Raw genomic sequence first — 27,050 nt, 5'->3', positions numbered from 1 at the left:
GTATTAAAATGATTTTATTTTCAAATATAAACCCCCCTCCCTCAAAAAAATTTTAAAAAAATCATTCATTACTGAGAAACACTGTAACATTCACACATTTTATAGTTTTTTCACTTAAGGTAAAAAAAATATATTAATTTTATATTATGTAACCATATCACGCTTAACATAATAGTGAAATGGCAATACTTGAACATAAGGAAAAATAGAGAAAAAATGGAGAAAAAACAGAGAAAAAACAGAAAAAATAGAGAAAAAAATAGGGAGAAATAGAGAAAAAACAGAGAGAAAAATTGTGTGTAAAGATGCTACTTAAAACGAACTCTTTATTTGTATATTCAATAAATCAGTGGAAAATTCATTGACAATTGATGATGAATATACTTTCTGTTGTAAAATCAGATAGGAGAAGAAAAAAACTTTGATGATCAGATTACATATTTTGGTAAGTAATAAAATCTATCATGTCGTGGTATATTTTAAAATACAAAAAGAAGGGAAAGGAAAGAGAAATACTTTGTTAATTAACTGTTATCATTTTAATCATTTCTTATTCAAGTTCTGTTATTATCAGAAAGGAGGTTTTGTGGATATTATAGTAATTTAATAGTTGAATTCATGAGTCAATTAAAGCTAGGCTAGCATGGAGAACCTGGAAGCATTAGACGACAGCAGAAGTGCGCGTCTGTGATCCCACTCCCGGGACTCGAACCCAAGACCTAGCAGTCGAGCGCGCAAACGCCTATCATCCAGACCACTGAGCCAGCATCCAACAGTGTTAATGTCTAACTTCAACCAATCCACGAAATTGAGCCACCGCCCACCATTGTCTTTAGTGAGTTACTATCTCACAACAGACCCGATTGAACTCCACTGGTCACGTCTTCTCACTAGGACTCCAGGAAATACCTCTTGAAGCCAGTCACTAATGAGCATATGATGATTGTAATCGGAAAGGAGCTCTTTGTTTGTTCTTTTTTTGAGGCAACATAGTTTGTTTCATTAAATGTGGTTTGAATTATATGCTATGAACAACATACTATTCATCATAAAAATTCATTTTTTGACTATTCAGTAATTTTGGTGAATAATTTGCATTTATACACTAATTGGTTGTTGAAAAGGGATACATATTATGCGTTGCATGTGCTTGTAAACCAATAAGTTTCATAATATGTGAATTCACACTTGATCATATATGTGCAGGAGAAGTCGACTGATGTACACAAATTTGGTTCACCAATTTATTTAGTTTCATTTAAGAATTTAGTCAGTTGAATTTTTAGACCTTGACAGTATACATCAAAAGTTTTCTTAGAATATGGTTTGTGGATAATGCAGTAATTTTTAGTAGTTGAATTCATGAGTCGAGATCGGAGGTTCTTGGTTCGAGTTCCACTGCAGCATTACGGATGCACACTGCTAAGGAGTCCCATACTAGACCGTCCAGTGCTTACAGATTTTTCAAGGTGGTCTAGTTAAGATCGACTCATGCATACAACTATTAAAAAATATCAGTATGGGCCTGTGGAGATTATTATGTTTTTGATTAGGATCATGAATCGATTGATGTTAGACCACCATTAGAAACCTGGAAGTACTGGACGACCGTTTCGTCCTATTGTGGGACTCCTCAGCAGTGCGCATTCACGATCTCGATCGCGGGATTCAAACCCAGTACTTTCGGTCTTGCACATGAACGCCTAACCTCTAGACCACTGAGCCTACGTCCAACGGCGTTAATGTCTAACTCCAACCAATTCACGAAATCAATTATTGCTACGGATTGTTCAGTTATCCAGTCTATAATCATACTTAGTCCTAAGAAAATCCACTCAATTATATTAATAAATCAAAAATGCTTTTAGATATGCTGCACTATGGATTAACATTTTAATGATTTTAGCAATGCTTTTTGAATTTAGTGAAAATTTTCATTTAGACATTTGGTAAAACAAGAACTAATGCTTATCGAGTAGTTACGTTGCGTAACAATCATATAATGACACATTGATCATAAAATAATATTGAGTAATTTGAAGAAAGAGGATCATTAATAATCAAAGTAATTATTCGAAAAATTAAACAGATACCATGTTGCATAATATATAAAAAGAAGGAACTAACAAAATATTTTGATGAAAGGTCAGTATTATAGTCGTTATGTCAGAATCAAGGGATGAATGTTGAGAGAATGTAGAATACAAAAGTTTTCAATGGTGGTCTACATTAGATCAACTCATGAATTCAACTATTAAAATTACTACAATCTCCACAAACCCTCATTCTGATAATTAGAAAATAGTTTAAATATTTTTGGAAGAAAGGATTTCATCAAAGTTCAGCTATAAACCCACTCCTATACCTATGGTCAAGGTAGCGAGAGTGGTTGTACAAACTTCTTTTGGATTGTTAAAATGAAGTTCAGTATGCTGATTGATAAATAATATGCAATGCTACAAAGTGTAAACGACTGATGATCACTTACGACAGTGAACTACTGATCAAAGCTCTCTAATGATTCGAAATCAGAAACAAGACCATTTGCCAGAAGAATAAGGTTTTTGATGCCATAAAATGACATGAACATGTAAAAGAAATATAACATGTTAAAATGTCATAAAATTCTGAAGGAAATAAGTTAATAGATTATTCACTCTTCAATAGACTAAGATCTAAATGCTTAACCTAATTCTTGGGTATCATATCTGGTTGGTAGTAAGCATTTTAACACTGAGGCAATTTTTAAAGCCTTTGTTTCCCTTCACTAGTAAACTGTTTAATTTTACGTGATTTTACCCAATCAGTTTAATATTAGTGTAATACAGTCAATCTCAATAAAATTGTCTAAATATCTAAAGTTAGTTTTCACCATATAGTAATATAGTCTTACAATAAGCATTAAACACATTCCATGTTGAACTGACGAAAATATTTACAGCACATGTGAATACTTTTGATGTTGTTGAGTTTCTTGAGTCAAATGATCTACTTGATGAGTTCTATTTACAGTGAGCACTTATGATTACATCCAGAATGATAGTGAAAACACTTCGAACAGACCGTCTAGCTCAGAATACTCAGTAATACCAAGATTCTGTTCTATTTTTATTTGAATTTCTCTTACAATATACATCCACAAACTCATTTGTGATTAAACTCAATATCATTGTGATACTGAAATGATCACAATATGTCATTAGATCATTAATTGGGAATAAGAGTAAAAAACCGACCATGTTCTAAAAATTTCTCTCTTGGTTATTTTTACAAATTTTATACATTTATATTACGTCGACAGTTTTCTCCAACTCTGTTTGTGTTTTTCACTTTAAATTGTCATTTATTTATTTATTTAGACACATAAATATTGGTACAAAGGGGCACCAGATACATATGCGCCCCACGAATCTCATTTGTTTTGCGTGAGAGCTGTGATACTGTCCGGGTGCCCACACCGAAGCAGGTGGTTTTCTTAGGGGGCCACACCCGGAGCCTTCGACCTAAATGTCTGATCCACAAGGCAGTGAAGCATCGTGAGGAGATGCAGTCCCATGGTAGCCGGTGACCAACAATTGGTTCGTACGCTATTTGTTCCCTCAGGATACTGGAGCCCATGTGCACCATTGGTTTGGAATCAATGTTTCCCAACTCCCCTAGGTGGACTCACCGGTTAAAGCGCCGGTCATTCGTCCGCCACGAGAAGATAGTGAGTAGGACTTCCCTGGCAGAGGCTATATAAGCGTGGCCATGTGAGAGCGTTTCGAGAGGGAGAGCGGACTCTCCGACTCTCGGCCGTATCAGGGCAGCTAGGGGCTTAAATTGCCAAATCATTATGATATACAGATTTAGTAAGTAACATGTAATGGTAATAATAATAATAATCGTAACCCTAATAGTAACAATAATAATAATAACGATTATTTATTAAACTAAAAGTTTTCTAACCTTTATATTTGTTTCTCTTGTTGTTTCATTTTCATTTTCCTTGTTCCATCAAAATTTCATCTTTATTAATTAACTGAAATTATCAGACACATGCTGTGTACTGATGATGATGATGTATTCATAGGGTTTGATGTTACACACCCCACAATTCTATTTTATCATTATACATTCATCTATTTGTAAGTTCAACAAAATTGCTACAATTTTGTTTGATAGTTCAATGCTGAATGACTGGATATTTTTGTTTTGTTTTGTTTTTCATTACTTCTTCATGTTTATTGATAATCTATAAAAAAATTGTAAGCAAAGATGGATAGTGGCTAGCAGTGGAATCCAGGACGCGTGTTTTGTCCTATTTGGGACTTGTCAGCCGGACGTACCTGCATCTCGGATTCAAACAAACAATAACAAGTGAATTTAAACTTCACTCCATTGCACAAGCAAATAGCTATCAGGACTCAGTAGCTGAAGCGAACGGTACTGTGTTCGAGTACCAGAGTGAACATCAACCCTGAGATGCATGTACATCCAGCTGACAAGTACCAAATAGGACGAAAAGCGCATCCAACTGGATTCTACTTCTAGCCACTATCCATCTTTGCTTATAATGCTTGTGAATTAAGGCTATATCAAAGCAATACGCACAGTATTCACATATGCCAATTAGAGACTGACCATTTGCAGTCCTAAACATCAATGGGAAGATTCAAACAAACAATACTAAGTGAATTTATAAAAAAATCGTTTAAATGTTTATCACGATTTATTACAACTTCAAAATTTATATATTTATTACATTATTCTATATCTCTTAACCAAAAAGATGAAAATAACTATGCCTTTTCCTAATTTATGTGGTTTAATTACAATATTCACTAGTTCATACATCTGTCCAGGAAGTAAGAGAACTCTGTTAATTATGTAGTAGAGAAATCAACTTAAAGATACTTTTCATCACGTACTAATGTCAAGTGAGGTTACAAATATCTTTAGTCAGAAGTGTAAAACTACGAATAAACAAACAAAAAATTAATTTTCGAACAAATATTTTAACATCCTGTAAGTGATCTAAATCCTTATTGGACAAATGACCATTCTTCGTTTACATAGGGAATTTTTTTTACCAACGACGCAACAGAAGGAATGCAAATTGTCAGATGCTTGTTTCACTTACTAGTTTTATATCCGGTATTGAAGTAAACTGATCGTTAAAAAATATCTTAAGCTGACTTGAAAGTTGAGTATTTTTCTGACTGCCTAATACTTTGCTTAATTCATTTGGTTTATTATAAGCTATCGACGGTCTTGCTAATAAGTACCACCCTAACTACTTCAAGTAATTCTCAGTCAGTTTTTGCTCTATTTATTCATAGGTTGTTAGGATTTCAGGCCCTAATAAACCACTCGGTTTGATAAAAAATAAACGGTAATATACTTATCATCAGTGAAAAGTTAGAAGGTAAATTGTAATTTGTCTGACTCTTGTAATGCACTATTAAACAAGTAACGTGGAGTTTCATCTTAGATTCAGATATGGTTAAGTCCTGTGGTCATCAATCCATTTATCATTCTGGCTGATAGTAGGTTGTTTCACCTACCAATAATATTGAAGGCTATCAGTCAATGAGTTAAAAGTCTTTTCTATTTTTATTGAAATAGAGTAAGAATAATTCTATTAGATGGTTTGCTCGGTTGTTAGAATAATCACTGCAAATCACTCAATAATTATAGTTGGACAAAAAATCTATAAATAATCAGATGCTTGTTAAATAGTAATTCATTAACATCATCAACAAAGGAGATACCAACTTCTGATGTTCTTGCCGCTCAACGAAATACAGAAAACTAAAGAAGAAAAAAAGTTACTTGTTGTTTACTGGTATCTTTTACTAATATTATTTTACCACTATCTTATTGACCCATAAGATCACAAGATGCATTATTAGCCTAGTTAATTACTTACAAGTATCATTACATACTCACGTAAATAATCAACACTGTCTAACTGTTTGAAAAAGTCAATAATTAGTAAGATTTGAGGTTTTCACTCGTTGATACTCCTTACGAAGGTGCATTCAACCCTTGAAGGAATTTGATATAATACTAAATATTTTTGTTTGTGTCCATAAGTTTTACAGTGAGATTTCTGTGACTGAAGCTTATAACTAGACAGTATAAGAAAGACCACAAGCAGTTTTTATAAAGAGTAACTGATGTTTATCTGTGTGTAGTAATTCCTGAAGTTCCTGTGAGAAATCATGGTCTGTGAGGTTGAGATATGTCTAGAAAGATCCATCTGTCGTTGGGGACTCCCAAAAACTAATTAAATTTAGACATGTAAACTACTGGGTGCCTACCTAATGGTCTAAAGACTAAGTACTTACCTCTAGATCTAAAGTTTTGGATCCAGTCGTCTTTGTAATCGTGGATGTGCATTGGTAACTAATCGCATACTAAGACAAAACAGCTATCCGATGGTTCCTGATTTTTAAGGTTAGTCTATGATGTAAACCATGAAGATGCAATTTGCACAAAACGTGTAAAGTTTGATTTGGGACCAAACTATATGCTTCAACGATTTTGTGTGTTCCTTTCACTGATCAAACCTTATGAGGTTAACATTCCCCTTGGTATAACAGTGTTAACAAACAATTGAAATATCAACAGGATAATAGTTTTGACAAACAAAAGTAGTCAATTTTTGAATTCTATTTTCACAAAGTTAAATTTGTTTTTTACTCAAGCCTACCAAAATCTCAATTATCTGTGATTTCCTTCCAGAAACGTTTCCCGAAACGTGAAATAAGATATGGATTACAGAGCTATCTTGTTTGAGGTCATCAAGGAATTCATTTGAATGACAAAAATAATATCATATAGCCACTGAATAAATAGGAGTAAAAATTATAGATTTTTAATACAATCCCCCCACAAAGTGTAAGTTTCCAAAATTAGTCTAACTGTAATCCGCTTTTTTCCATATACATGTAGTCTTATTTATTAGTGTATCTGAGCTAGTCAGTGTTTATGGAAAGCTCTCAAAAAAATCTATGAATCAATTTATTTTGTTGTTCTTTAATCTGATTAACCAAACGCCAAGTCTCTTACTGGTATTAATAACTTTTCACGAGTTTCTAGTAGTTTACGGTCAATGATAACGTTAAAAATACCCTTCTGTTCTTATCACTAACCCGACCTTGGAAGTGAAGCTTCTCCTTCATTTTTTCCTTTCAATTTCTTCTTGGATTTAATTTATTACCGCAATTTATTATCTACCCAAACATTATCATTTCGATACTCACTCAATAGGAATCTAACACATTTTTTGATGAGACTACACATTGAAATGAATAAAAGCCTAAATAAATCACATTCTACAGTTAGGCCTTTAAATAAACAATCAGTTATTATTGATTTGTGTTGTGAGAAAGTTTTTACAGAATGTCGTGTTTCATGAAAAAGTCTAATTTAGAGAGTCACATCAATTATTCATGATCAATAAATTTGTGTAAAATACAATTTATGTTCTTGTTTTTATCATATAATTGTCCACATTCCAGTTACCCTGTTACATACATAAGAACATGAATACTAAAGTGGTTGACAAGCCATATCATTAGTTGCAAGATTAATATCCAAAGATTAATCCAACTGACTAATCTTAAAAAAATGATCTATGCAGACTATAGGTGTTACCAAGTGACCGAGAATAAAGGAAATGAAACCGAATTGAAACCATCATTTATTGCTTTGCAGTGACCAGTGGAGTTCAACCACGTTTGTTGTGAGATATCAAATCACTGAAGACAATTGGTGAACGGTTGCTCAAACTTCGTGGATTAGTTGAAGTTAGACATTAACGCCGTTGGATGCCGGCTCAGTGATCTATCGGTTAAGTGCTCTGACGCGAGACTGGTAGGTCCTGGGTTTGAATCTCGCTCGCAAGGCGGGATTGTGGGTGCGCACTGTTGAGGAGTCCCATAATAGGACGAAACGGTCGTCCAGTGTTTCCAGGTTTACCATGGTGGTTTAGCTTCAATTAACTCATGATTTCAACTATGAAAAATCAAATTTCCATTAACTTACGAAGGCCGTTATTATTTTGTTTCAGGGTAACATTTAAAAAATACATTTTTAAAATTCAGAAACTTATCTTAAACATCAATAAACATTTGCGTTGAACACTTTACTTCTATTCGTACAGTTTGTCTTCATAAGATCTAACAAACTAAAACTAATCAACTTATCAGTTTTCTTATTAAAGTGAACTGGTAGTTGAAGGTAGTTGACAGGAAACCCTGAACCTGGGTTTTGTGTTATTTGACACTCGTCAGTAAGGTGTATCTGTAATCTTAAGGAAACGGATTATCCCTAACAGGTTCGACCCCATGTCACTCAGCTTCATAGTCAGTGACGTTACAACTGAGCTATCCGTTTTATACAATATGATTTCCTACATGGATTTAAGTATTCGACATATTCCTATGTTAGACAGATAGTGTCAAGCTCTCTTAAACATACTGAAAGACAGTTTTCATTAAGCACGTTTATTTCTTGATTTTTATTTTTATTTAGTGTTTGAAATATTCATGTTTCTTAAGTTTATTTAGTCATTGTTACGTGTTGTACTTTTAAAAATTAATCGACGCTATTTCCCAATTAGAATTACTAAAGTCTTTCGAGATATACCGATCAAGGTAGATAAATATTCATTCTATGAGACATGTATTTGCGGAATGTCATTGGTTAAAAAGAATATGGAAAATGATAAGTTTTATCTAGTATAAAAATAAGGATTCAAAGTTAAATCATCCAGTTCAAGGAATGTAATGTAATCTTGAGATGGTGAATATTTGAAGCTCAGGTGGATGGTATTGATGAAGTTTTGTTGTCTGAACTAGATGACTAATTCATAGAGCTTTCATTATCCTTTTGAAGAAAATTGTAGACAAATATATGACCAAAAATGAGATCAAAAGGAGTAAACATCAAAATAAAGAGACAGAAAATAACAGTTTATAGGTCCACAGTAACCAATCAAGATCGAAGTCGACAGGGCAACCTTTCAGTCATTTGTGGAGAAATTTGAATAATTCACTTCTACCTGAAGTTTATGCTGATGTTGTTCAGTAGAATAATGAAAGCTCCACGATCAAATCATCCGACTCAGGGAACGAAAATTTTCCAAAAATCGGTAATGTGATCATAATGATCAATTATGATTATGAATTTCTTTTGAATGGGAATGAATAATAATCTCCAAATAAGGCCCTGATAAACTCAGGTAGCTTTTAATTACAGAGAATCGTCGACATCGATTATTGTTCATTATGAAACGTTTTTATCATCTATAACTTCTTCATATACCTGTATAACCACTATATTTGTTTACAAGAGAGTTATTTATTTTCAGTACTGATTTCAGCTGGTTAATCTATTTTACTGATGTGTTTTTATGATAACCATCTATTCATCCTAGAAATGCAAAAATAAAACTGAACTTTACTTCTTTAATTTAAAAGTTGGAAAGTTTATAACATCATTGTGATTAGTAATAGCGAGACCATCATTCATAGATGAACTAATAAGATTAAAGTTGGCAAGTCTTGGATTTTGGCTGAAAATTCATTCATCGATATAGTTAAATGGCATTTTGACATTTTAGCTGATGTAAGTTCGTGATGAACACTTTTACTTTGATTCTTAATCTTAAATTATAGTTCTAAACCTCATTACTAATTTATAACCCTCTTTTGATCCTGGTAAGTAGGTGAGTTGTTTCTAGGTCACTTTAGCTTCGCTCAAAGGTCGTCCACAAACTATAATCTCACCGTAGTAACTAAAAAGATAGTTTATTTCATGTAACTTGAGTTGGGCAGATAGTTAATCCATAGATTGAGGTTTTTATTCTCTTAGTATTTTGTTTCTCAATCAAATAGTCTAGGTAGTTTTGATTTTAAAACTATTCACTTAAACAAAGACAACTAAACCAGAATAACTGGAATAATCAAAATTCCGTGACGTTCAGTATTTTTTCAATGATTTAGTGTAAGGCATAAAAGTAATATCAAGCCATTCATTTGCTTTTCATAGCTTGAATAATATTGAATACTTATTCTTGTATTGGGTCGACTTAAGAAATACATAACCGATTAACGATCTTCCATGTTTAAGGGATGAAGCTTGTAAACATTTCTTTTGAATGATGAATCATTTTCTAAGTTTGCATTCTATACATTTGTTCGTCTGTAAATAGGTTTCTAGGTGTATTTCCTTTTTGAATTAGGTTTTTATAGGTTCAATCTTTATATTATTTAAACAATCTTTCGCAATCTTCTTTGCAGTGACCACTTTGACTAATATGTGTTCACTTATCAGAGCTAAAGTATAGAATTTAGTTTCAAGTTATTTTTTTTTATCGAGGAGTGGGCATCAACTGAAGAATCTTGGATGGTAGATGGTTGCTTCACTCTAGTTTCAAACAACATGGAATCCCTCACTTACTAGACCGACAGGGTTAGAACACATGACCTTCATGTCTCCTGGTTTACATGATTCCGCCCTAGTTTATAACGATGATTGATTTCTACATATAAATGAATAAAGTTTAAACACCAAAATACACATAATCTACTTCGAAACAGATGTTAAATAGTAGAGTTAACTAAGAACTTGTGTTAAACTTTAACATTAAAACAATGCTGATTTGAGTTTCGCTATGAAAATATGTTTCATTCACATTCGTTACTAATTTTCTATGTTGAGCACTTAGGTTAAATAAGACTATTTAACGTAAATGATCTCAGTTTTACTCCATAATATTAATTGATTCTGTGTTATCTTTGGAAAGTAAAATGAGATTTTACCTAAGTGATTATTAAATTCTGGATAGCTAAATATTAGTTAAAAGTTACATTACTGTTCTTCAATTGAGAAACTGAAAGCGTGTTTTTGCAAAAATAATTTTCTTCACTGGAATACATGTTGTCTTTTTTAGAAAAGGAACTTTTCTGTGTACACCATTTAAAAGTTAGCTTCAAGACATTTCCGTCTACCATTGAATATAACATAAATTGTAATGATTTTACCATTTAGGATGTAATGTTCTAATGTCTGTTTATAGACTGACGAAATTGGATTTTATGGTAGGAAATTATCTAACACTTTCATGAAGTTGTTCTATTCTTGACCGATAAACTGTAGGAAAAATATTCTTCACTTTTCTCGTGATATAATGAATTTTTAAGGTATGATATAGACAAATTAGTTTAAGTAGAGGTTTTATAAAAGATCCGAATGCAGAACCATAACATTACATAAGTTAGTGACACTGATACTAAAAACTATCTGAAATATTTCACATGTCTATTAATAAATTAAAAGGTCTCACAGATTCGAATTTCCACATTTTGTTCACTGGTGATGAACTCCATTTCTATGTTTATTAACGTATACGACAAAAAATACATTTTAAATGTCTTAGGCACAGTTTTTCTAGTAATGAAAGAGAACTATGATACTACTGCCGGCATTTTTAGAGCTGAATTTGAAAGATATAAAATCTTTAGTCTAATATTCATTGATGTTATAATATTTAATAATAAATATATTACACTCCTTTGTCATCTAGTCTGGAGTCTCTCTAGAGTTACTGCCAATTCCAAGGCCTGGTAAAGTATGAAGGTTAGGCATGCGGTCAGCAACCCCATCCCCACAACCTTGCATAAAAAACACTAACCAGTAAACTTATTTATTCCTGGTCAAAGATGAACAATACAACAAAACATTTTCATAAGAAGTACATCAATAAATCTACTTTGTCATTCTCTAAGCAATTCAAAAAGATTTTTATAATTTATTGATAATTATTCACATTACTGACAAAGTCACTGATCAACTTTTATCTAATCCTTAAGAAAATTATTAAATTGAGAGGGATCAAAAGACTTTTTAGATGGCGTCGAGTCGCGATTGACTATTATCACCACTACAATAAGATTATGCGCCAGATAACGACTTGGATCCCTCGATAGGCCGAAAACCAGAAGGCTGATATTGGTCCAGATAAGATATATTTATTGGCGATCTCGTGGTATCGAAAGAATACCGAGACGTGCCAAAGAGTACAGGCAAAATGGCAGAGCATAAGAGAGTTCGCACGAACAAGATGGACAACGGAAGGAAAAGTGTTTTTTCGTACAGTTAAACAAAAAAGTACATTAAAACAATCACTGGTACATTGGGCTGTAATAATAATTGTTTCTATCACACCAGTCGCGTTCTCGTCATGAAAAGTAGGTCGCTACAACTTCAATACTTTTCTCAGTTAAAAAAAAACTAATGATATGTTACTAACTAGTTTAACTAAGAGCCATAAAATCGTCAATCTTTGAACATTTGTAATTATATTGGAATTTTTACACTCTTCAATATATGAAGGACTTAATTATGGAGTTTCCATTGTTCTTCTAGACAACAAGCGTTTAATGATTTAAATTCACTTAGTATTGTTTGAATCTTCCCATTGATGTTTATGACTGCAACTGGTCAGTCTCTAATTGGCATATGTGCATACTAAGCGTATTGCCTCGATATAGCCTTAATTCACAAGCATTGTAAGCAAAGATGGAGAAAGTGAACATCAACTCTGAGATGCAGGTACATCCAACTGACGAGTCCCAAGTAGGATGAAACGCACATCCTGGATTCAACTGCTAGCCACTATCCATCTTTCTTTAATGATTTAGTTCTAATGAAATTAATATTGATTATTTACCTTTACAGGTTCTACTAGCTTTATGTATCTACGTGTTTCCCCCTTGTGTTTTTTTATAGTCAGTATATGATCTTTTCTGTACAGATGTGTGAATTGGATTCATATGAATGACTGAATGATCTGATTATCGTACACTTAGAAATTATCTGGCATTCTTGAAATTTCCTTGATCAATCGTTCTAAAATCATCTCAGTTACGTTTATATTCATACTTGTCTTTATGTATCAACTTGAGTGATAGTATATTGTGCATTTTCCATTTTTAGTCTGTATTTATGTACTCGTCAGCTAAGAGAGTGTTCACTTTATTTAATATGGTGTTTATCCTCGTCGATACAATGTACTTCTCTAGATAATTTTTTGCTTGTTCTCCTCCATTGTTGTCTTGAAGTTTGTGAAATTAAAATCCTTATGTTGACTTTGAGGACTTTCAGAATTAATGTCTATCACAAGTCAACACAATTACTTCTTTTCGTTTTATATTTCGTATACATTTCCATCGACTTTAGTTGCATAAGCTATCGATGTCATTGTACGGATGGACAAAGATTCTTGATCAATTCATACAGTTCAGTGAATCAAACACATCAATAAAGGATTAGAACTTTTGACCTTTGTGTTGTAGTGAACGAAGACTTAGTAGGGTAAACCAATTTATTTCCTAATGCAAAATTACAAAGTTTTTTCCCGAAATATGAAAACCATAAATTAAATATATTATTTGCACATCTTCCATAAGTTGTCCTTTACGTGCTTTATAATTTTTTCAATCCTGTTGTTATTACGATGGCCGTCTATTTCTCCTCCTGTTCTCTTCAAATCAGTATTCTTTTGTCAGTCATTCCAATTCCGATTAGTACTACATTCTATTTATATCTGTCAACATAAGTAGTATACATCACAGTATTAGTTCTCTAAATCAGATTATGAGTAATATGAGACGAGCTTGTGAAAAAATATGACTGAATGCATTATATTTGTACTGCTAAGAATAATCCCTGATTTTTTTTAATACAGTAATCTTCTTTGTAATAAGTATTCCAGGAAAAGGGAAAGAAGCGTTACTCTTTCAAATACTGTATTTTATTCAAGTACTGAGTTATTGCTGAGTTATTACAGATTCTAGCCAAATTTGTTTATAAGAAATAAAAATTTTCATTCCTCTTGAAGGATATAATGATCTCAAACATTACGATTACGTCTTCAACCAAAGTAAATTTTCTCACTCTTTCCTTGAACATTGAACCGTATAAACATTATACCACAGGACAAGCTGTGAGTCATATATGAAGAAATTCGAACACATTACTTCTTTCTGAAGTTTGTGCTGATGATGTCGTCCAGGAGAACGATGAAAGCTTCATGGCCAAACCATTCTGCTTAGAAAACAAAACTCTAAAATATAGCACAACTATTTATTTCAATAAATTAATTTAACAGTCAAATTTCTTTTACATTTATAATGTCTACTGTAAATTGTTTTGCCGTTGCTCGAAAGAACACGATTAAGTTATTGACGTTTTAAATATGAATAATATATTTGTAAAATCTCAGCGAATGGATCTGAAGTAAATCCAACGTTTCGCCTGACAATCTAGTCCAAGCTTTTTCAAGCAAATATAATTAAACATTAAAATTATTGAATATAAATAGGTACATGGTTCTTCGGTTCATTGTACACTGAATAGGTCATCCAATTAACGTTAAAAATGTTTAAACTAGGTATACGTATTAGTGTGTAAAAGACTTGTGAGACTTGACGTTTTAATAATCTCATCTTTATGTGTGTACATATGATTGGTTTTAATGGTTTCCATGTTCCTATCCATTTGCAAACTCACTTCCTTATGTTATCTTCTAAATTGTGGTCTAAATTAAGTAAAACTTTTTTGGTTAAACAAGAAAATCTATATGTTCTATGTATTAAACAAACGTATATCATATAAACAAACGCTTGATTTTTTGTGTTTGTTTTAACAGTCCATTTATAAACAACTGTATGTTTGTAAGAGTGGAGAAAATAGGACAAACTGAAATAGATTCAATCATTTAGTTATTTGTTTAAAACTTTACTTCCATATATCCATGTTCATACATCATTCATACATCAAGTCTTTAAGTATGATTATAAACTACTCTTTATTGGGGGGCAACTAATCAATCACAATATGCTTGGCTAGACTAACATATAGGACGAAATAATCATTTCATTTCATTTAAACATGAAGCAGTTTACCAATTCCTCGACACAGTTCATATAACTATGTACACACGTCGATTGTCGAAAAGTGTTTTAAAGCTTAATGACATGTACCAACACTTCCTTCCATGTAATAGAAGTTATAAACACAGGGTTAGTCAAACCTTGGTTCCTACAAGAGCATGCAGTCTTTTTCTAATGCTACTATATACTTTAACTCATACTTAAATCAGCACTTCAGCTCAGTGATAATAATTAGGTTCTGTTAATCTTTAAAGCATGAACACGTTATTCGATGTCATGAAGAGGGTTCAGACTACACAACAAGGGATATAAATTTACTGAAGATTTTAATTCTTTTTAAACTTCAGAAATTTTAAATAAAAAAGACATCAAACCTAAGGTAAGTTATACAAAGGTGTGGATGATAAGTAACTGCAACAAGTGATAACTTTGGACGTTTCCAGCCTGAATTAGCACTAAATAGATCTGGATTCTAATTGGTTGAGATACATGCCAACTAATATGAACATACAACGTGGAAATTTGAAAGTTGTTTGAGAAAACTATGATTTAAAAGTAGATAGTGTATATATGAACACACGTTTTACTTTGTTCGTACCCTGTCAGTTCAATTTCAGTTACATTCAAGCAATCGTTTTTCGAGCTGAAACATTGACTCAACACTCAACAATGGGAACGATTTCAACTAGTGTAGTCCATACTTTAAGTGTTTGTGTATTCAAACTTCAATATAAGTAATCTTAAATGGAGTCGTATTATTTCAGTTGTTATTTGTCACATGGACTTATGAAAAGATTATTTGCATTACAAACAAGTTTTGTTTAGATAAACATTGACATTGAAAAACGAAGAAGTTATTTCTGAGGTAATAGTACATTTTACTTGCAACTTATATAACTGGCATTTGAAGCTTCTTTTTAATATTTCACTAGTAAGTATCAGATCAATCTAATCAGTCAATGAGTTGAAGCAATCAATCATTTTTCATTGATATTAGTGAGTATATTGCCTCATTTCATTACTATACTCATTCCATTAGATGGATTCTTCCAGTCTTAAAGTTATATCATAGAATATATTTTCAGTTATCACTTTCAGTATCTTCAAATGAAACTAGATTAGATAATAATCATGGAAACATATAAATAGTCATGATAGATTAAGGATTATATTCATTTTTATATTTTATCTACAATGTGTGTGATTCTCTAAATGCAAATGTTTTTAAAGGATACTTCCATTGTAAGCTTTAACCGAGATCGAATCTCAGATATTCATATCTAGTAAGCATTACCATTAATCTTGTGTGAATACCAAAGCAATTACAATTCTGACGTTGATTAAAGGAAAATTTAATGCATTATTTTGCAATCAGTGATGAGAATTCCTTACTGTGATAAGATTTATAGTAATCACAATTGATTGATCACTGGGTGGTGATCAATGTCATGCGTGTCAAGTCCTTCTTAGTGCTGATCGAATGCTATCGATCAAGTTGGCTCGACACTGCGTGCACTATGTTGAGATAGATGGCAGTTGGTGGTGGCCAATAGGAAACCCTGGACCCAGGTTCCATGCTACTTGACACTCGTCAGCAAGGTGTACCTGTACTCTTGAAGGAACTAGTGCTCCCTGACGGATTCGATCCCGTGTCACTCAGCTTCACAGTCACAGACGTTAACACTGGTCTATTCAGGCCGCGACCGAACTCCTGTAGGACTGAGATGTAATCACAATTGATTGATCACTGGGTGGTGATCAATGTCATGTGTGTCAAGTCAGGGAGCACCAGTTCCCTCAACATAACAGGTACACCTTGCTGACGAGTGCCAAGTAGCACGAAACCCGGGTCCAGGATTTCCTGTTGACCACCTCCAACCACCATCTTATTTATAGTAATACCTAAATTTATTTATATTACTGTTACTATTATCACTATTATTATTATTACTATTCAGTACATCTATTCTTTAATTATCATAATTTTCATCGTATATCTAAATATTTTTAGGTCACTTGATGTTTAACCTGCCAACAAATTTATAATATACTACTTATAAGCATAGGTTAAATGGTCAGTAAACGAAATATAACTTTTGAATTAAAGATTCATATTCCACTTCACAAAATTCATTCTAATAGACTCAGTAGTATCTTTAACATCTATACAATCAGATAATTCGAAAAGAACCATGTAAAACAAAGATAAATCTTATGTAGTTCAAGTTTACATAACTTGAAACATTAATAGTAACTATTGATTATATCCTTATAATAATATTCATTATATATGAACCTGTTGATTACATAACACTTTTGCTGTTTTCTAAACTATAATTATTTATATTTGAACCTTTATTTTTTGCATTTTTAAAACTATTCCTTCTGTTAGAAAGTGTTGAAACATTACCAGTTGAATATAGATCCGATAAAATATTTACCTCTTGTTAGCTAATGGTCAAAAGTTCAATTATACTGATTGTTTTATGAAATTTGTTTAAATCATCTATTAAATATTCAATTTTTTCTTTTATTTGATAAATAATTCCTATTCTTTATATAAGAACTTTCGTCTAAATTAGAGCGAATAGTTTCACAGTATTTGGGTGTCCAGTTGGTGTAAGACATTAAATAAGAATAATATATTTGTAGAATTTCAGCGAATGAATTTGAAGTAAATATGGATATTTCCTTGAAAAAGCTTGGATCAGATTGTCAGGCGAAACGTTGGATTTACTTCAAATTCATTCGCTGAGATTTTACAAATATATTATTATCAGAAGGGGTTTTGTGGGGATTTAGTATTTTCATAGTTCAAAGCGTGAGTCAATTGAAACTAGACCACCATGGAAAACCTGGAAGCAATGGACGGCCGTCTCGTCCTATTATGGGACTCCTCAACAGTGTGCATCCACGATACCGCCTCGTGAGTTTCGAACTTAGGACCTACCATTCTCGCGCCAGAGCACTTAACCGATAGACCACTGAGCCGGCATCCAATGGTGTTAATGTCTAACTTCAACTGATCCACGAAGTTGAGCAACCGTTCACCGATTTTCTTCAGTGAGTTGATATCTCACAACAGACGTGGTTGAACTCCACTGGTCACTGCTTCTCACTGGAACTCCCGGATTTATCTCTCGGAGTCCCATAATAGGACGAAACGGCCGTCCAATGCTTCCAGGTTATCCATGGTGGTCTAGCTTTAATTGACTCACGCTTTCAACTATGAAAATATATTGTTCCCATTTAATTCCTATTCTTGGCTGAATATTTTGATTTACAACTGTAGTGAACAAGAATACAAGTGGGAATAATCGAATGTATCTGAGTATAAAATTACAGAGCATCTTAGTAAAATCTGAGAACCATATGGTAAATATTTCATTTACAAAATGTCAATCAGTCGTTTCAGACTTGATTGTTCTTTCGTTTACATGCCAATCACTCTCTATTCTCGTTATCTTTTCTCCCATCTCCTTAACCTTCTGCTGTCAGGTATTTCACTTTCGATTGATGATACATACTACTTATATCTATCGACATCAGTAACACACACCACACAACTAGTAATGTTATTTCGGTAGAAAGTATTTACTCAAAAATTGTGTTTTAATGAAATTTTCTAGTTGAAATTAGGAGCTCCTTTTACTTCAGTCTTATGGCTAATCAGTCATCAATTTAAAATATCTCTGATTTTTAGTATCCATTTTATAAATGATGTTTCTTTTCCCTAATTATTGTTCATCCATACAAATACTTTCTTCAAAAGAAATATGTAGTCCTATGCTTTTAAATCTATCTATTCAAGTAGATATTCAAAGTCAAATACTTTTAACTTCAAGGTACCCTTATCTTAGAAGAGTAAAAGTACCACTAAACTTAATAATTTGTACTAATTTCTTGATAAGTAACAAATTGTAGACTTTCAAGAGCAACCAAACAGTTTAAAACATATTTTATTTTTATATTTCTTAATTTTAGGAATCTAGGTCTTTTATCTTGGAGAACAATTCATCAAAGTCCTGCATTTCTACTAGCCCCCAAACCACTTTGTTTGCGTGTTCAAGGTTTGACACATTCACAAGCTCAGTTATGTCAACGTTATTTTGATCATATGCCTGTGATAAGTATTGGTGCAAAATTAGGCATTTATGAATGTCAACGGCAATTTCGATTTAGACATTGGAATTGCAGTTCTGACAATGAAGCTTCAGCATTTGGTCCGGTAACTTTAACAGGTCAGTTTATATATTACTCTTACTATTTTTAATAACCAATTTATGTGCCATGGAAAAAGTCTTGAGATAAAAACTTCATTATGAGCGATAGATATGAGTAACTGACTTTATGATCGTTTGGTATTAGTTGATAAAATGTGTATTCTCTAAACCAGGTGGTTTAATCATGAAGCTTCAATTGTCTTTTTAGGCATTCTCATTAACACAAACTTCAGAGAGAGGTGGGTGATTAGATTTTCTTTCACAAGTGATTAATAGCCTGCTTCGTCAACAATGAATATCACTGGATGTTATCGACACTAATATTGTCATCATCTCTATTTTCATTTTGATTGTTTTCCCCTTGTGGTTGTTTACAATTTTTTTATCTGGTTAGTAAGTTGAATCTATATTAATATTTTTATTCATTGTTGACTGACATTAACGGAAGGCTCCTGAAAGTCATCTCAAATGAGTTAAGTAGTCGACGCGTTCGACTATTTCACTCTCTATCCTTAGTTCATGTGTTGACGCAGGCCAGTCCTGAAACAACAATTTGTATATATAGGGGGAGAAACGCATCCCAAACATCCTGGAGTTGTTGCCCAATGCTACAAAAGGACTCTACATTTTATGAGCATCTTCAGCAAGCAGTACATTTGGTTGTCTCTGTCTGTGTTCTCGCTCACTATAAGTCTATTTCGTAAATATCCTCTTCCTTGCTAAATATTATTTCTAATGAAATTTTGACCTTACATTCATAGTATCTTGTAATTATTTCAACTAAAATAAACATACGTTTTACTGTAATACAAAAAATGTATTCTGTTCAGATATAAAACTTTGTCTCAACTATAACAAAATAACGAACTCTTCAATAAGGTATTCTTTGTATACAATTCCTTTCTATGTGAATATGATAAAAACAGAGGTATATAAATAAGGAACATTCTTATCAAGGAACTATCATCAAGTTCTACAGTTGGAAGGAAACATCAAGTCTGAGGTATATATATATATATATATTTATATTACTAGTAAAATAAGTCTTCCATTTGGAGTTTCTAATCGTCGAAGTGGTCAATATTTAGTGTATAGCTGAATTGGTCTGTAGGTCAACTGAGATTTTGAGGATAAAAATCGGAATGTATATGAAGGTTATATAAAGTGAATGAATTATCAACATTTGTATTAATCAGATCAAATGTTTGAATGAGGATTACGTAGTTTATGTAATATTAGAAATTATGCCGACCGTACTAAAGTGTACTGGCGTTACGTCTGAATATTCATCCTGACTATTAATCTAGACATATAACTGTAGAATTTAACAAGAATTTCTTGAAAAATGTATTGCTCTTTCATACATCCATATTGAAATTTAATCTGTTTTTTTTAACAACCGAACAATAATACAATAATAACAATAATAACTTCACCCCATCGCACAAGCAAGTGGCTATCAGGACTCAGTGGCCGAGTGGATAACGCGATGGCGTTTGAAGCGAGGGTACTGGGTTCGAGTCCCAGAGTGAACATCAACTCTGAGATGCAGGTACATCCAGCTGACGAGTCCCAAATAGGACGAAACGCGCGTCCTGGATTCCACTGCTAGCCACTATCCATCTCTGCTTACCATGCTTGTGAATTAAGGTATATCGAGGCAATACGCACAGTATGCACATATGCCAATTAGAGACTGACCAGTTGCAGTCCGAAACACATCGATGGGAAGATCCAAACAAACAATACCAAGTGAATTCAAATAATACATATAGTTTAAAATAAACTAATAAAAAACGTAATCCACAATCAAGATTTGTATTTGGGTTTTTTTTCGCTTGTCGTCGGTACTGCAGTCTGTCGAATAAATATACAATTGCTTGACCATTTGCATTCAACATTATATAGAAAAGTATTGTACGAATCTTGTTATCGATAATGTGTTGTCAAATTGCCTCGACTTTGTTATCCAGTCACAAGTTTTCGATAAAGTTTAATAGTAGCTAACAGTATAATCTATTAGGCTCAATTCCTCTTGAATTCAGCTAAATTAATCTGACGAGTCACAAAGCGGATGGAATACACTTTCTGGATTACACTACTAGCCATTGTTTAACCTTATCAAGATTTTACCTAAAATTGTTAGTTTCCTTACTCTACAATGTGTTTGTTTAACATTATATATTTAGAATAATGTATTTTAATTAAGACTTTAAATGGCCATCATATACATATAGATGATAGTCAACTTTCCCGTACAAACTATTCAAACATTCATATATTCAATTTAACTTTTCAGAATAAATGTTTCTGACAAACAAACTACTCAATCATTTTTATACCTTCGCTTTTAACGGAAATAAGAATCGATTAATGTTTTTTATTTCTTTTCACAAAATTAAATCCATTCATTAAGTCAGTGATAAGAATGCTTAGAGATAAAATTACCCATCTTTGTATTCTATAATAAATCAGTCATTAATCTTTTCTATTCACTTAACTTTTATTCTTATTTCCTATATCGTTTGACTAATTTATAATGATTTTCACCTTTTTCTTCTTTTTCTTCTTTTCACTTTTTCTTGTTTTTCTTCTTTTTTCTTTTTCTTCTTTTTCTTTTTCTTCTTTTTCTTTTTCTTCTTCTTCTTCTTTACTTTCTTCTTACATAACTTGCTGAAATCAGACTAAACGTTAACTGATTAATTTATTTATTTCCCCCTTTTTTTATTAAGATATTCTGAATATAATTAATGTATTTCATTTTTTATAGAATTAGAATGATTAAACCTAATTTATTACACTTTCTCAATCTCTATCTCTGATTCATATGTTCTATTCAGTTGATTTAATTTCTTTATTATAGTATGTATATACGTGTAATGAGATTCATACATCATCATGAAAATGAAGAACACTCATTAGTTACTCTATTTTCTCTGGAAACATAATAATTAATACATCCATTGTTGTTTATACATTGTTTTGCCATAGCTCATTTATTTAAAACAAAATACTTCAGAAATTGTCGGATATCCGTTTTGTTTTTTTAAACAAAATTAAATAAATAAATGAGAATTCAAAAATGATCTGAATAAAAAGAAAACTTGAAAAAACTTGACGTATCATTTCAAGGAAGAAAACATTTTAAAAATAAGAGAAAATAAAAGTAACCCTTATAATTATGTTGCCCCTTCCAGCCATATACAATGGTGAAGCCTAGTAGGTCCCTCTGGAGAAGAATGCTACATCGAAGCACGGCACAACTACCTGGACGGGATGGCTGTTTCTGCACTGGTTACGCAGAACCATTACACAAGACTCACAACCCTTTTTTGTCTTTTTGTTTTTGTTTGGGCAGACTCATTTTTTATCACTCTTTTGAACCCTCAATAGTTATGCAATGACTCTAAGTAGCATTCGTGATCGTTCTCGGGTATTGATAGAGTGGTTGATTAGACCGATCTTCACCACCCGGGATTACCACTCACGTTAGTTCATGGAAACAGTCCCATGATCCAGGAGGCACGATGAGAACTTGTGAGTCGGATTTTGCCTCCCATAATTACGTTAAATTTATTGACACTTAATAATACGACTTATCTTTGTTAGTTTCATTTGGAATAGTTCAAAAGAGAACAAAGTTTACTAGGGTATATTCTAAGCATAATTATGATATTGACTGAATTAGTCTCTTATTTAATATTTCATAAACTATATAACTAATTCATAATATATATGTAGAAGTGTACATTTTAAATGAAGTTTTATTTTTTGAACTGGATGATTTGATCGTAGAGCTTTCATTGTTCTTCTGTACAACATCATCAACCCAAACTTAAGGTTTGTGTACATTTACTGAGCTACAAATATTCTCTAATATTTCAAGTGTACATTTTGAAATGTCATTGCAAAAAAAGGATTGAGATTATCACATTAAATAATTGAAATATCTGTATTAGAAAGATTTTATACTAAATCTCTTAGTAGATAAACGTATGTATTTCAAATAGGGATCTTTCTAACGTTTCTGTCTATGTAATAGAAAAACTAAATTTACAGTAAGTATATAGGTATCAAATTCAAATCAAAATATGAAAAACACGTAATTTAATATGAACATATTCCATTTAACCATAGAAAATCTATGACACTTTTGTGTTCATTAAACAGTTAAAGTCTATATCATTAACATCATATGAAAAGATTTTAATACAATCTTAGAATAACATCAGTTGACTCATAACTACAGGTCGAAGGGCAATATAAATCGTGGAGATTGTGTTTACTTGACATTAGTACAAAATGAACAGGTTACAGGTTACTTTCGGAATGATAAATTGTTATTCAACTGTTAATATACCATAATAATGATCAGATTACATCAATAGATAATCACGTCACATTCAGCATCATTGCACTTCATAAGTCATGACTTCTCACTAGAATCTCATAGATTCATCACTAAGTTAATAGTCATTAAGGAACATATGATTGTTATCATAAAGAATGTAATGCACTTATCATGAAACACTTATCAAATGATTCTCATTTCTCAACGGTTTGTCAGTTGTTGTTGGTATTATGTGATGAAAATCTCCAAAAATCTTATCTCTGTAATTTCCTGTTTTATGATTTATTTAAATTCATATTAAACTAACTAAATACAGGTTACAATTCAGAAATGTGTATTTGATTTAGAATAAGTGATTTGTTAGTTGAACAACAAAGAATGTTTAGATTTAAAAGAAATGCTGGTTTTCTTTCATGATCATTATTTACACATCTGTTCATTACTAATAATGGATATGTTTCACTATTCAACAGTTTTTAGAAGAAGGATGAAAGATAAAAACAGATATCTACTGATACATCTCAATGGATGCATATTCATTTGAAATTTATTGACCAATTAATTTAAGCATTATTTCTGTGATTAATAACAATCAGAAGTGTATATATATATTATTCCTACAGTTTTCGTTGTACTAAAACACTTCACTCTGTTCGACAACTTTGAGGCCATGTTCCTCAACATACTACTTACAAGCAATCCTGTCCATTACATTTTTAATTTACTATTACTCAATGGGCTCTGAAGGTCTAAGGTTTCAAGTTTCCAAATATATACTTCTTGCTGGGATGTGATAAGTTTTGATTCTAGTAACTTGAAATGATACATTCTCTGGTGGAATTAATATTTCATGATCGATAGCATTCGATCAGCACTAAGATGGACTTGACACGCATGACATTGATCACCACCCAGTGATCAATCAATTGTGATTACATCTCAGTCCTACAGGAGTTCGGTCGCGGCCTGAATAGACCAGTGGTAACGTCTGTGACTGTGAAGCTGAGTGACACGGGATCGAATCCGTCAGGGAGCACTAGTTCCCTCAAGAGTACAGGTGCACCTTGCTGACGAGTGTCAAGTAGCATGGAACCTGGGTCCAGGGTTTCCTGTTGACCATCTCCAACCACCATCTTAATATATATAAATATAGATAGATAGATATAGATAGATATAGATATAATTCTCATTTACCTTAAATGTTTATTCAACCATAAATCATCTACATTTTCAACTGTTTTTAGAATGTTTCATTATTAAAACATCAGTAACATTTATTCACTTGTAAAAAAATGCTTGAACTTTTTCAGTTTGAAGAACAAAATCACTGGAAAATCGTGAAAAACTATTCGCAATAGCCTTTAGTCAACTTAAAAATGGCTCCATCATTTAAAAAGTGTGTACTTAATGTTATGAATCGATCTGTTAGAATTATTCAGGTTAGGTCTTTGTAAAAAGTAAACGAAGGAGATGAAAATTGACCGCGTTTAGTTTTCTGGAATTTTTAAACATGGTTGATACACAGTGAACAAAAAATATCAATATTAATGTTTTGAAATGAAACAACTGTTTATATTGAAACAGTATACTAAGAAATAGCTTAAAAATTCTCTCAAAAAATCACGTTACTTATCCTATTATGGTGTATACTACTTATGTCAACAGGTATAAGTAGTATGTATCACCAATAGGAAGTAGAAAGCCTGAGAGCGGAAGATTAAGAAGACTGAAATGAAAAAGTGAGAGAAGAAAAGCGAAAGTAATCAACATAACAGGATTGAAGGAACAATGAAGTTTGCAAGAAACAATTCAAATAACATGTGCAAACGATGTTAATAATGTATGATTTTCACATTTTACTAAACCACTGCGTCACTCTGTATCATACATTGATTTGGTTATGTTCATCAAATCCTCATCCACTACACTATTGCTTTCGTTGAAAGTATACTAAATTTCATTTGGTTACACTCGAAAGAGAATGAAAATCTAGCTCTAATAAATTTTGACAGCATTCATGACTTTAAAGTGCGACTCATGAAATCATGATGAGCCAAAATAATTTACACAAACGTTTCATAGATATAACTATGTTCTGTGTAGTAGATGCAAAATTTACAAGTGTCTATTTATATGTATGGTTTGTAAACTTTGAATTTATGTGCTCTCCAATTGATATATTCCGTCACAATCAGTAAGATATTACTTCGAAGAAAAAGCCACTGTTCGAGTTCCAGTGTGAACACCAACACTAGGACATAAATAAGTCCAAATAGGACAGAACGCGTGTCCTATATTCAATTGCTAGCTATTATCCAACTTTAATAAAGATTTTACATTGACAGTTTTATCTTCTAGTAAATTGAAAACAGAATCATCAATTTTCATCATCAACTGGACAGTAACATTGAAAACAAATATTATATTTAGAAACAGATCAACAACTTTTCGGTTACCAGATGTCTGCCATAAATCAAAAACTAGACAACTAGTATATCAGAAGGGATTTTTGTAGAGATTTAGTATTTGCATAGTTGAAAGCTTGAGTCAATTGAAGCTAGACCACCATAGAAAACCTGGAAGCAGTGGACAGCCGTTTCGTTTTATTGTGAGACTCCTCAGCAGTGCGCATCCACGAGGACTCCCACAATAGGACGAAGCGGCCTTCTAGTGCTTCCAGGTTTTCTATGGTTATCTACCTTCGATTGACTCATGATCTCAACTACTGAAATTACATAGTAGTAAATTAATGAAAATATTTATCCAGATTATTAAAAAGGTTTAGACCGAAGCTATTAGAATAAAATATTGACATTTATCTAAAATATTGAGTGCCACGAAAATTTCCGTCTTTCTTTTGTTTTAATAACAACCTTAAAAACTTGAATATTGAAACCATAATAGGCAAAGATGGATAGTGGCTAACAGTAGATTTCAAGATGAGCGTTTCGTCCTACTTGGGATTCGTCGGCTGCATCGCAGAGTTGATGTTCATTTTGGAACCATTACTTAGTATTCTATGTTTAAACTGTTGTGAACAATTTTGTAACTGATAAAAATTACACTTAATTGACATTTCATTGTTTTCTTTCTTCTTTGCTTATTTCCTTTAAATCTATGTATGTTTTGTTTAGTTTACATCATTTATATACCCCCCTTTATCTTCCCTTAAATGATTCATTATGACCCTTAAAGTTTTGTACCCATGCATTTGTACCCATGTATTCAAATCCATGAAAGCCACTAAAAATATTATTTGTGGAATGATTAGATAAACTTAAAATTTACATGGATAAATTTGTTATTAAAAAATGTTCAAACATTTAATGACATTTACATGACCTATTTTTATTCAAGTTATAAAAAAAAATTGACATTTCTGTTAAAGGAAAGAATAAACTATTTTCAAAACAGTACGTTACCTATTTGATTATTCGTCAAGTTTATTCATTCATATTAGGTGTGTATGTGTATGAGTGTAGGGAAGGGGGTGGTGGTATTTCTTTAAGTTTGATTGTTTAGTTGTTT

General features: G+C 32.1%; 1 protein-coding gene and 1 non-coding gene across 2 annotated transcripts in view; both read left to right on the top strand.

Annotated features, from left to right (window-relative positions):
* Smp_145140 (putative wnt-5) overlaps positions 1-27,050 on the top strand; it is a gene marked incomplete at its 3' end in the record, with an annotated part of 56,672 nt that overhangs the window by 13,604 nt on the left and 16,018 nt on the right. The window contains exon 2 of the mRNA XM_018797072.1: positions 18,933-19,189. Within this exon, the coding sequence (XP_018652150.1) occupies positions 18,933-19,189 (257 nt within the window). The remainder of the gene's footprint in view (positions 1-18,932; positions 19,190-27,050) is intronic.
* Positions 20,638-20,703, top strand: Smp_tRNA_02389_Gln_TTG.1.1. The gene has a single exon. It is a non-coding gene (tRNA).

The sequence above is a fragment of the Schistosoma mansoni genome, chromosome 4 (assembly GCF_000237925.1).
Source record: "Schistosoma mansoni strain Puerto Rico chromosome 4, complete genome".
In the NCBI taxonomy this organism is placed as follows: Eukaryota; Metazoa; Platyhelminthes; class Trematoda; order Strigeidida; family Schistosomatidae; genus Schistosoma; species Schistosoma mansoni.
Note: the sequence above shows the minus strand (reverse complement) of the source record. Positions and strands in the feature narration are given on the sequence as shown.